Raw genomic sequence first — 13,487 nt, forward strand, 5'->3', positions numbered from 1 at the left:
CGAATGCGCACCTGCGGACCAATTATGTGCACCCCTGCTTATAAACACATTTGCATGAAACTAGCCCACTGAATGAGCAATGGGCTGTGAGGTCAGTTCCTTTATTTATAAAAACATAAAAACATGTCCAGATGAACAGAATCAACGTTTTGGGATTTACTTACTTGGATGATTGAGCATTCATCAAGACATTTCTTGGCACTGATTTGAGGACACTATTAGGCTGAAAGACAGTCTTTCCATTCCATTTAACTTTTTATTGTATTACTTTCAATAAAGTGTTCTTTTTATCATTGAATCCATCTCTCTTGGATGTGTTTTCAAACCCAGGTAGCTTTTAATTTAATTTGTTACATTTTCAATCTTTTTATGTCCTAGGGGTGAAATTCCCTTAGGTGGCATTGCCGCAACACATTTAAATAACCCCCCTGACTGTACTGCCACAGAGTAAATATTTCTGTTATGTTCTTTTAAGTACAATTACAACACATAAGTAAACAATTGAGCAATACGTCACCTAAACTAGGCTGAGTCTCGTATGTCTAGAACACACTTCAAAGTCTGAAGCCACACTATCAGCAGATAAGCCATGATGGAGTTTGTTCACGTTGCTGTAGCTGTGCTCGGTCTTCTGTCTCTTGGACACTCAGCTCCTGTGACAAGCTGTGAGAATCTAATCCAGCCTCGTGAAATCCACGGAAATCAGGTCAGACTCTCTCTTATCTCACCTTTCACTTATTACTTTCTCCTGAGTAAAATAAGTTTTGAACACATCACCAAATTTACATGAAATTTACACCAGATGTGGGTAACCACCCATCCAGTCCACACATACAAAGAAGTAAAACCAGCAATGTCCATAAATTAAGCTATGTGTAATAATAAGATGACACAAGGAAAACTATTGAACACATGAAGAAAGGAAGTTGCAAAAAGGCATGGAACGTCATGACACCAGCTGAAATCTATCAGCAATTACAAAACAATCCTGCCCCCTAGTGCAAATTAATATCAGTTGGTTCTATTCTAACTGATGGCCTATAAAAAGAGGTCTCATTACCAAGGTGTCACACAAACTCCTACTGTAACCTTGCAGGTGGAGATGGAGAAAATGACACTAGGGCTGAGGAGGGAACAGCTTAGATTGACTTATTGGGCAAACTTACAGGGTCAGGGGAAGGATCACCCTACACTAGAAGTACTTAAACCTTGCTGGGAGAAAGGCAGGAGGAAATTAAAGAGTTTTGGATGGGTGGTGGGGGAAGAGCTAGAGAACTTAAATTAGATCAGTTAGACATATGCCAGCGAGTGCCGTGGCCTGCAATCCCTCCACGGATACTTCCTGAAGCAACTGTAGATTTTGCTTTATTGCACCAGAAGAGTCAGGATAGGGCAGGCAGTCTACACTCAAATTCAGTTCAGGGTTACACTGAACAGTATTGTGGGTATGTGCAAGTATATACAGATGCTTCAAAGAATCCAGCTAAGTCATGTGGGGGTAGCAGTAGTAATTCCGGACTTTATGGTAGAAATTAGGAAGAGGATTAATGATGGATTGTCTGTGTTTACAGGAGAAATGATAGCAATTCTATTAGCGGTTCAATGGGTGGAAGAGTTGAGGCTGTTGAAAGCAATTATTTGTTCAGATTCAAGCGCAGCCTTGGTCAGTCTACAGAAAGGTCATTTGGAAGGTAGATCAGATATTTTAATAGATATTCAGCAAACTCTTTTCAGAATACATATGATGGGTCTGTCAGTAGTGTTTGTATTGGTCCCAGCTCACTATGGGGTAAGGGGGAATGAAGCAGAGGATAGGTTAGCAAAAGAAGCCACTAATCATAGGATAGTTGATCTGGCAGTGAGTTTTGGTCAGCTGGAAGTTAAGAGTATTATTAAGCTAGAAATGAGGGGTAGATGGCAGAAACAGTGGGAAGAAGAAAGGTGGGGAAGGTGGTTATATAAAATTCAAAGGTGGGTGGGAGTAAGGAGAGCCACAGGAAGGAGTAGGCGAGAGGAGGTGGTGGTGTCAAGACTGAGATTTGGACATACAGGATTGAATTCTATACTATTCTTGATAGGGAAACATAATTCAGGGAAATGTGATTGTTGTGGAGAGGAGGAAACTTTGGAGCATGTTATTTTGCAGTGTCGGAAGTACAAGGTTGAGAGGACACAACTGGTTTGAAGTCTCAGTAACATTAACATGAAATTGGATCTTATTAAGTTATCACAACAGGAGTCGGGGAATAAAAGTTATCAGGCTTTGTTTCAGTTTTTGAGAGAAGGAAGATTGTTTGGAAGGATATGAAGTAGGTTGTTTTTAAAAAAATATTTTTAAAATTTTATTTTATTTATTTATTTTAATCCTGTCCACACTCCATACCAGTGGTGGCAGAAATGCACCATGCAGTTGTTTGCCAACTGCCAATAATACTTACAAGAAGAAGAAGAAGAAGAAGGTGTCACAAAGAAACATATCATGACCTTCATAATCTTATTGTTGCAAAACAAATTGATGGCATTGGTTACAGAAGAATTTCTAAATTACTGAAGGTTCCAGTGAGAACTGTTGGGGCAGGAGAGAACATTATTTCACCATAAAGTGTCCAGAACCAGCTGCTCCCCGCCAGTTTTCAGACAGGGGAGTGAAAAGAATTATCAGAAGAGTTGTCCAAGAGCCAAGGAGCACTTGCGAAGAGCTACAAAAAGACTTGAAATCCTTTCAACTGCCATGGCCTGTACGCACGCTCACCATGCAAGACTCCATTGCTGAAGAAAAAAACATGCTAAAGCACGTTTAAGGTTTGCTGAACAACATTTAAACACACCTGTGAAATACTGGGAAAAATATACTCTGGTTAGTTGAGACCGAAACTGAACTGATGCCTTAATACACGCCATGTCTGGAGGTCAAAAGGCCTCACCCCAAAAACATTATACCAAAAGTGAAGTTTGGAGTTGTATGGGGCTGTTTTTCATCATGTGGCACTGGAATGTTTCATATAAATGGAGGAAGATGAATGGAAAAATGTTCTGCTGCCATCTACCAGGATGTTGAAGATGAAACGCTGACGGACCTTTCAGCAAGACGATGATCCAAACACAGAATTTGAAGACTGTTTGTGTAGAAGAATGAACCAAAATCACACCTGATCAATGCCTGCGGCTAGGAGGCGTCTTGAAGTTGTCATTACCAACAAAAGCTTTTACATGAAGCATTAAATACAATTTCAGTAAACGTGTTCAATACTTTTTCCTTCTTTCATTTCTCATTATGGTAAATGGCCTGTATTTATATAGCGCTTTACTAGTCCCTAAGGACCCCAAAGCACTTTACATATCCAGTCATCCACCCATTCACACACTGGTGATGGCAAGCTACATTGTAGCCACAGCCACCCTGGGGCGCACTGACAGAGGCGAGGCTGCCGGACACTGGCGCCACCGGGCCCTCTGACCACCACCAGTAGGCAACGGGTGAAGTGTCTTTTCCAAGGACACAACGACCGAGACCGTCCAAGCCGGGGCTCAAACCGGCAACCTTCTGATTATAAGGCGAACTCCCAAGTCTTGAGCCACGATCGCCACATCTATGGTTTGATTTCTTTGCATGTGTGGACTGGCTGGATTGTTACCAACATCTGGATAGAATTTTACGTCAATAGCACCTTTAGAAATGTATGTACTGAGAAATCTGGTGATGTTTTCAATACTTATTTTACCCCCTGTATATTATACACCATCTGTTTCAGCTGGTGGGAAAATGGACACAAATAGCAGAGAGCACAGGCATCCCTCAATTCAAAATGCTGACGAAGATGCTTGTGGAGACCGCCTGGATGAACATCACTGCTGCCAATGAGGCTAATACGTTCAATAATCTCTACATTCATAAAATGTAATAAAAACGATAAAGCCTTGCCTGAACTGATACTGTTTTCAAGTAATGTGAATTTAGAAATCTCTTTAATTTTATCTTTTAAAAGGATGGGCATGTGTTTCGCACTGAAAACCAACATGACTTTGGTTAACAACAGTTTGGGTGAGTATTAGTGAGGGAACAAACATTTGGATGACCAGATTTAGACTTTGTGCCTAGCATTGCCACAACACTTTCATTATATCGATTGGTGTGTATTTGCACACTGCACCCTTACTAATGCTAAGGGTGGCCATCATCTGTCATCTGTCCACAGTGCACAATAACCAATCTTCTGCTGTCCTGCTGAATACTGGCTGTCCTGACTGCCTTGTTACCTTCTCAAATGACACCATTGGAAGAACTGCAGTCAAAGCTCTCCATCTCTTGAGTAAGAACAATGACACACTAAATAATGTAATGTCAAAGTACTTAAGTATTTTTTATGAGACGCCGGCCACTAATTTCCAAAATAAAACAATGACTAATCATTGAACAGTGGTTTCCACTGTTCTACGGCTTAATAAATCGGAAAACTGCAGTGCTTTGAGAATGTATTTGCACCCTTCCTGGTTTCTCTCTATTTTATATATTAGTCACACTTAGATATTTCAGATCATCAAATACATTTTTAGATTAGACAAAGATAACCCAAGCAAATAGAAAACACAGTTCTTAAAAGAATATTTCATTTACATGGCACTGTGTGAAAAGGAAATTGTCCCTAAACCTAATAACTGGTTAGCAAGAACTGAAATCAAGGGTTTGCAATGATTAGCAATGAGTCTTTCACATCGGTGTGGAAGAATTGAAAAAAAACCCAAAAACTCTACTATGTAGAATCCCTTCAATTCAGCCGCACTGGATTGGATTTTCAAGCATGAATAGACTTTAAAAGCCATTCAGAGGTGGCCTTGCTCATGTGCTCATGGCCACAAATTCTCCTTCAATGTCATGATTCCTTCTGTCTACTTTTTCTGTCTCCCAGGTAGGAGAGTTAAAGTGTCTGCTGCTGAGCTGGAAGAGTTTACAAAGCAGGCAGAGTGTCTGAACCTACAACCACCTGCTATCTTGGATTCAGAAAAAGGTATAAACCTTTATATAATATGAAAACCTAGAAACTGCAGTTGAACTGAATGTTACTTCTTCAATCTAATATTATCTTTATACTCTTTATATTTTTGTAACCGCCATGTTTGATAAGGTCATAGATTAATCAAATTTATGAATTAACTTTATTCACAAATGTCTTCTTGCAGGGTTTTGCCCAGATCCAGAGCTCAGCCCAGGAACAAAGACTATTGATCTGACCTTGAGCAAAGATAACGCCCGATGATCTCAACCTATTTGATAAGTTTTTCACTGAGAGTGGAATGAAGACCATTTTAGACATGGTCCAAAGTAGTCTATTCAAGGAAGACTGAAGTAGTCATAAATGTCACTAAGCCATTCTTCTCTGACCTCTGGCGTTAACACATTTTCTAAATCTAAAGCCTACTTGATCTCTTTGTCTGACCACTCTCTGTAAACCCTAGATCCATGCTATGTTAAATGTTACTCAAATCAACTGTCTTACCTATTCTGATGTTCCGATTTGAGCTTCAGCAGGTTATCTTGCATCTTCATGCTTAAATAAACGGAGTTGCTGTCATTTGATTGGCTGATTAGAATGAAAGAGCAGGTGGACAGGTGTACCTTACAAAGATGCCTGTCAGCGCTTATTATCTAGCAAATAATAGCAGCCAAGGAAGCAGTTAATAAAAAAATGAGTTGAAGATAAGAATGTTCATACCTTTGTTTAATTAAGTTTATTCCTTTACATACATCTGCTCATGAGTCATGTATATACATTTTCTGTCTCTCAGACACACACGCACACATACGACCACTCAAGATTATATAAAAAGGACTCATTTTTTGTGCAGGATTTCATCACAGTCAGATCTACATCGGAACATTTGCTTCTGCAAACATCATGCACACACACCACAAATATGCATACGGCCCTATGCCTCGCTTTACACAGAACAGTTCAAAGTATAGAAAAGTGACAGATGAGCCGACAGGCAAACCAGCAGTAATCAAGTGAATTTGGGTCTTTTAACATAAAAAGTCTAAATCTGTTTTTTCTTGGTGCATGTGCTTCCTTCACTTTCTAAATAGGAAGACCACAGAAATGTTATAAAGGTTATTCTTTTTTTTCCTTAGGGATATTTCCAAATCTTCAAATGCATCGTTTAGCAATTACTCAAAGTAACGTGTGACGCGTGTACTATATGCGACACCCTGGTGTAACAGTGAGATTTTGCTACATTTTGGGGCTTTTCAAAATCTAGTGCAATCCCCTGAGTGTGATCCATGCAATCACCAGACCTCAGTGAACAAAAACTAAGTGGCTTAGCTCAAATTCTTGACATACATAACCTCATAGTCTTCTTATGCTTTCACAAAGGTGTGTGGAGCAGGGAAAGACAATTATGCAATCTACTCAAAAAGGCCTTCTTTCAGATTTCCATCTGTTCCTCTCTTTGTCAATGTCAAACATATGCAAGATATGTGATGTGCTTCACGTTGTGATCTCTGACATGGAAACATTTGTTGAAGTAACCATCATGAAGTAGGATTACAGGCTAAATAATAGAATAACTCACTCAGAAACAAGGCTTCATAATCAACATTTTATAACAAAGTGGACTTCTCTGGGGCTGAAAAATCCTGCTAACATTGAACTGCCACCGGCTGCAGCTCCTCATATGACCACCTGAGGCAGGCTCCAAAAGACCTTTTAACCATGTTTGCGGCACTCAAACCTTTTTGGGGTGCTTTTAATGGATTTACGTGAAAAATAATAACTGCCTATTATTTAACAGTTATTTCTGCTAAATATGGCCTATAAATGCCCCTTGCTTGTCAGGCTAACTGATAACTATAGATGATATAAAAAATGGCTCCAAGACCTGAAAAAAAAATGAAGCCAATGTGGAAGAGCCAATACTTGCACTCAGTTGTGATTCAAAAAAACAACAACAACAAAAAAAAGAGTTCAGGTTCTATAGAAGTCTTTGGAAAAACTGCAATCAAATTAGACACACTTTACTACTATACGGAGTGCATTTTGTTACTTCCCTTTGAGGTCTGTTACTGGTGTTCACTAACTTCTGCTGGAAAGAGCGGCATGTTTACATATTAGCAGACTGTGTAGAGTCTGAGCTTCGTTTCTGAAAACAACTGGTTCAAACCAGACTGATCGGTGACAGTGAACCAAAGCAGTAACACTTCAGGACAGAAAACCACAACAACTCACTGGAAGACAAAAACGCCTCATAAAACAGAGTAGGGCTGATAACTTCTTTACACATATTAGACCTGCTTCATTTCCTTGTTGATTGTTTGAGTTTCCCCATACTATATTGAACGCCCAAATCCTGCTTCATGACACAGATCACTTGTACCACATAACACCTCACAAGGTGGAACTCTTATTCTTTATGCTCATCTCGAGTAAGTTTACATCTAAAACAGAATATCTGCCTTGTACACATCCACATCCTTTAGACACGAGTAAGCCAAGGTTAGCAGATAATCAACACCTTTACTTGGCCTCTCTTATGTACAAAGCGATTGTGTGCTTTAGTCACGACACAAGACCCCAGAGAGAAATAAAACAACCAAGGCATTCCTTTGCAGTTACACAAAAGATACTTATTTCATCAATGCACGCTCACATTTATAAATTACTTAAACTAAAAGATTGAAGTATTTTTTTTCCATTACCAAAGAAGAGTATCCTGTGTTTGATTTGTCCAATTTTGGTTATTTTTTTTTGCTTATGTTTGACACACATACAAAAGTTTTGCAAACATTGTCTGTCTTTTCTTTCAACAAAACAGAAAACAAACCTTCAAATAATAAAAACAAAGAACAAGAAAACAAAAAAAACCCCAAGCTTTTCTTTAACACCGGTGGCCATCTCTTCAAGAGTCAGCCCACCACCTGGACACACGTTTAAAACAAACTGTTCCACGTAACCTGTGTAGCATAAAGACACATTCATACAGTACAGTCAAAGTGTGTGATTGTCACTGGGTTAGGTTGATGCACAGTGAAGTGATGTGAAAAGAGGCCAGAGGATGCCTGGTATTTGAATAGTGACATTGAGTTCAGCTGTTTTTGCCACTGACCCAACATGTTCCCGCAGGACCCCCACGTTCCGCTACAGCGTCAATTTGGATGAAGGCTCTTTTGAAGTTCAGTGTTGCGTTGCTTCCTCTGCCTTTAACAAATCGAAAGCACCAAACCAACTGTTACAAATGCACTGGCGTGTACTTTTTGCAGGTGAAGTTGGTGGTGTAACATATGAAAGTGTTTTATTGATTGATATTTTTTTAATCATGGTCTGTCTGTGCCATGTGCTTCGGTTAGGAAACATAAAAATGACAAATTTCCAGTCGTGGCTTCCAGAACTCAATTTGAGAGTCTAGTCTCCAGGTATAGTTCGCCCAGGGCACCAAACAGGCTAGGACCGCCACTGATTACACATTTAATTCACTCTGTTCACATAATTATGGAAGACTTTTATGTTCTTTCCAACAGAAACCACACCATCACTTCACCACACGGCATATAGCATTTTACAGCCTGTTACCCTCACTCACATTATGGATGTGTACCTCGGATTCCTGTTAAATAAATGAGTGAATGACAGATACCTGAGTGGCAGTGGATTTTGTGGATAAGCCATCGGCTCTTATCGGACAACCCTGGTGAGATTGTGGATTCATAGAGTCAGCACCTTATCATCTACATCATTCATAGTCAGGAGGTCAAGTCCATCCCTCTTAGAGTGACATCCTCCATTACACTCACCATTTTAATGTGACTTCTGTGTCTGAAGTTCGCTGCAGATCTTCCCTATGTCGGGGCTGTAAGATGTGACTTTGATCTTCATACAGGACTGTAGGCTCTCATCTTTGAGGCGGGAGCGGTGTTTGGACTTTATAAAATTCATGCTTGAGAAAACTTGTTCACATAAGTATGTTGAGCCAAAGATGGACAAGACTCCAAATGCATACTTTTTCATGTTAATATACGTTTCAGGAATGGCACTCCATGTTTCAAAAACAAGTTTGTCGGGGTGGGGGAGTTTTTCCATATCATTCTTTTGTGCTCTTTAGCGAGCGTAGCCTTCTGACGGGCGACTTCTTCAAGATCCGCCGTCAGTGTTTTGAACTTATTTACCCACAAATCTTTATCCACTATGTTGGCCAGTTTGATTTCTAGATCAGACTTACATACTCCGGTGAATGCAACTGTGTTCAGCAGAGATGGGTCGATGTCCAGCGGTGTGACAGGGAAAAAGAGAGAGTATGTTTCTCCTTTCTGAAATCACTGAATCTTTCTCCAAATGCAGCTTGCATTACACTGATGGCACGGCGGAAATATTCATAATTTATTTCCAGTGTTGGGTAAGTTACTTTAAATTAGTAACTTAGTTACATTACTAGTTACTTCTATCAAAAGTAACTCAGTTACTTCAAGTTACTCGTTACTTTCAGAGTAACTAGTTACTAGGGAAAGTAACTTTGGTTTTACTTAGAATTCTCTTGTTAATGTGTTGCTTCCGTAACTGGATACCCAGCAAGATTGCCAGTCTTCTAGCTTGCTTACTTGCCACAAGTGCACTGTGCCACCTACCAATAGAAAGGAAAAGATAATGTGCATATTTCCATGAGAGAAATCCCACGCCTGATTCTATCCTAGCCTGCTTTTTACATCCAACACAAAAACTGCAGTCGTGGTGCTTTCGATTGTACTCAGAACTCGGAAATTCTGCCTTCTGAATAGGAAGATGTAGGTAACACCAGACTGCAGATGAGCTGCATACAGAGCTGGACTGGGACAAAAAAATCGTCCCGGGCATTTTGACTAGAGACCGGCCCACCATTATAGGAAAAATCATAAAGCCTTTGAATGAAAATAAACACTGTTGTGTCAGTGATGTACACTGTTCTGATGGTATATATGCATCAATCTATCAATTGTTTGTTGTAAGACTCAGATAATTATTTTTTTTAAAAGTGAGACATTTTAAATGAGAATAAGAAAGTATTTCCTTGTGCCCCCCTTTCCCTTTTAATGCCCTACATGGACCCCTGGCAACACTTTGTTAGATCCGCCCCTGCACAGTTACCAGCTGTCAGCTACATAAAAAAGGATCCTGGTGTTATTTGTCTCTCAGAAACAGTTCACAACTTCCCTTCAACTCATTCATGTTAACTAAAAGGTAAACCTGTTTCTCCATCACAGCTCTGATGATTCAGTAAGGACATCTCCTGGTTTCATCTTCATGTTTCCCTCTCACCACATAACCAAACCGATATCATGACCAGCAGCTTTACAGCTGTGGCTCCAGCAAACATCAGCTGATACTAGAAATTAATATTAAATAAATTCTAACAACAGCTGATCAAGCTTAAAAGTGCTGCTGTTGTTTACCGCGACATCTGCTGGTTTCCTCTTTCTGGCGCAAAGTGGGCGATAAATAAACAAGAGAGAAAAGCCAATCAGCTGATCATTGATCAGTTTCATGATTGAAATAGAAACAGGAGAGGGAGGGGGAGAGAATGAGAGGAGAAGAGGCAGCTGACAGCGTAAAGACGCAGAAAAACTCCAGCTTTGTGTCTTTTTCCATTCTAGCTGAAGTCCGGGCACAAACTGTGTTCCTTTTCACCTCAATACGAAACGCGTAGTATTTTCTCTGAATACGAGACGATTCCGTTTTTTACGGGACGGTTGGCAACTCTAATAGTTCAACATCAGTAACATAGCACCCACCCAGCTGTATAGAAACTCTGTCATGCTAGCTAGCACGCAGTACGAAAAAGTCAGCATAACAAAAATAAACTCCACCTAAACTTGGTTTATATCTGACCCAGATGGACTGCAGGTTATAACTTCTTACCTGAAGTTCAGTTCACCTGACACTCTCGGACCAGCGGCCGCTTCGGGTCTCTCCTCTTGCCTCCCTTTTCCTTCATCCACCTGCTGCCTCCACCACTTGCTAATGTTATTGAATCTGTGGAAGCTCCGCGATAGCCACCACACGAAGTAACGAATAACGAGCCTAACTAAATCCCAGTAACGAGTAACGCGTTCCCGGTTTTGGCATAATAACTAGTTACCGTGCTCGTTACCACAATAATAACGTAGTTGCTGTAACGCGTTACTAACTAATAACGCGTTAGTCCCAACACTGTTTATTTCATTGTTCGCTTCTTTGAACTCTCTTAGGGAGGGGAAGTGAGAGAGCGTACGTTTTTGTGCATCTCTTGCGAACACTTTCATCTTGCGCTCAAATGCCAAAACATTCTCAAGCATCTGCAGGGCCGTGCTTCCCTTTCCTTGTAGATTTTTATTCAGCGTGTTCAAGTGACTTGTCATATCCACCATGAAGTAAAATTTACCCAACCAATCGAGGTCTTCCAGTTCAGGATAGTGGAGGCCTTTGCTTTCCAAGAACGTTTTCACATGCTCCAGACAGGTAGTGAAGCGTTTCAGCACCTCTCCCCTGGACAGCCACCGGACTTTGTTGTGCAGCAGGAGATCTGAATATGCGTTATCGACTTCTTCTAACAATGAACAAAACTGTCGGTGGCTTAACCCGTTCGCAATTATTTTGTTCACTATCTTGATAACGACGTTCATCACTTCGATACATTCGGGGGGGGGGGGGGGGGGGGGGGGGAGGAATGTTTGTGCGCACAGTGCTTCTTGGTGGAGGATGCAGTGAAACACCATCAGCTCTCGATCCAGTGACTTTTGAAGCAAATTCACAAAGCCCTTCTGTGCTCCTCTCATACTGGGTGCCCCATCAGTAGACACTGACACCAAGTTATTCGAATGGTGTCAGTCAGGAACTGACACCATTCCTTTCGATTCTAGACAACTCACAACAGCCTCACAAATGTCCTGCCCTCATGTTTGGCCCTTTAGTTCAATCAGTTCTTCCTGAGACCCATCACAGTTGACATATCTGCATAACAGCTTACCCCTCTTTACAATCTCCAGAGCTGCCACACAACTAGCAGTGCTAGTTGGCTGTGGAGAGCTGATCCACTTCTTGAAAGATAGTTTGCTCTCTTCAGCTTTTCGCAGCAGTTCCGAAATTGCTCTCTTTTGCTCATCTTCGGTTGGGTATTTTTCAGCGAATGCAAAATGCTTGTTTTGAAAGTGTCTTTCAACGTTACATTTTTTGTTGTTCGATATTCTCTCGCCACATATCAAGCACACAGGTAAGCCAGCGTTGTTGGCGGTGAATGCAAATAAATATGTCCAAGCTGAATTAAACTCTCTATTTTCTTCCGAAACTTTTCTTTTTTGGGATTTTTTCATGGTTAGCCTTTTGCAGGGTTAGCATACTCTAAAATCCACCAGCAGGTAAAGGCAGGGTCTGTTGACGTTGATGTGACGTATATTTTTGTTGAAATATTATAAATTAAAAATTGCTTTTTTAAAATTAGATAGTATCAACTCAAACTCCAAGATAACTAGGCAAAAATAGTAAACTAATAATCATCTATGAATAAAAATGAGTTTTGAAATACCTTTGTTTTTTTTCCGTTTTTTTTTTGTCAAGTCCAGAGGGAGCCGCTACAAGATGGATGACGTATAGAATTAAACAAGTTGGAGGTGAACAGTTTCACCCCTGACTTGTTAAAATTAAATCCATTTGCTTTGGTGGATAGTGTGGAATTGAACAAATTATTTTACTGCTACAATATAATCAGCATACAGCATTAGCATTGCATTAACAATATAACAGATAGCTTTGACAGGGCCTTAAGATGTTTAAACATGCAGGCACCATATTAACCTTTATTCCAGGTGCAGTTATAACTATTTTTATACACACCTTGCAGTTTGTGCTTTTAAAGAGTTGAAGCTCAGTCAGTTAATTGAGGGTCAGAAGCTTCGTCCGGCACTATGTCCAGATGAGCTATTGTGCAAAGGGACTTAGAGCTATGGAAGGATTGCCTACACGCTTACAAGACACATATGCCATGTTATTCATTATTATCTTTTATTCGTTTATATCCTTTTTATTAAGCTTTGAGTAGTGGCATTTGATTAAAGCATTTATTCAATAGATTACATATATAGTTTCAGTTAGGTTGTTACACATGTGAGAGTGGCTTCTGTCTGGTAAGAGGTCATGAGTTTAGTTGGCGAGGTGAGACAGAGTGCATTTGAGGTCGAGACACACACACACACACACACATAGGAGGTAGACTCATTTTTAGGTAAGAGTTCAGACATATTTTGCTTGTAACTGCATTTTGTGCCTGCATAAGTGACAGTTTGTTGTAGGACGTGCATCTGATGTTCCAGAGATAAGCGAGAGCAAGGAGCATCTACAGGAAGCACCTGGCGTGGAGACGATGTTCTTTTCAACTGTGTCAAAAGTCGTCAACAGAACGTTTGTGGTTTTAACTTATGCATGTGATGTATCTGCTTGACGCATGAGGGGGCGTAAGAATACCCTAACAATAAACAACTGCTTGTGTATTGT

At 40.3% G+C, this 13,487-nt stretch overlaps 1 protein-coding gene across 1 annotated transcript; it reads left to right on the forward strand.

The window, feature by feature from the left end:
• Positions 1 to 548: 548 nt before the first annotated feature.
• On the forward strand, positions 549 to 5,570 carry LOC148102531 (uncharacterized). Its single transcript, XM_087841811.1, has 6 exons — positions 549 to 706; positions 3,753 to 3,898; positions 3,987 to 4,042; positions 4,197 to 4,310; positions 4,908 to 5,006; positions 5,179 to 5,570. Exons 1-6 carry the CDS (start codon positions 590 to 592, stop codon positions 5,253 to 5,255), a joined length of 609 nt encoding a protein of 202 aa, XP_087697937.1. The 5' UTR covers positions 549 to 589; the 3' UTR covers positions 5,256 to 5,570.
• Positions 5,571 to 13,487: the final 7,917 nt, after the last annotated feature.

This window comes from Neolamprologus brichardi, chromosome 6 (genome assembly GCF_056152115.1).
Source record: "Neolamprologus brichardi isolate AB-2024 chromosome 6, ASM5615211v1, whole genome shotgun sequence".
NCBI classification, from domain to species: domain Eukaryota; kingdom Metazoa; phylum Chordata; class Actinopteri; order Cichliformes; family Cichlidae; genus Neolamprologus; species Neolamprologus brichardi.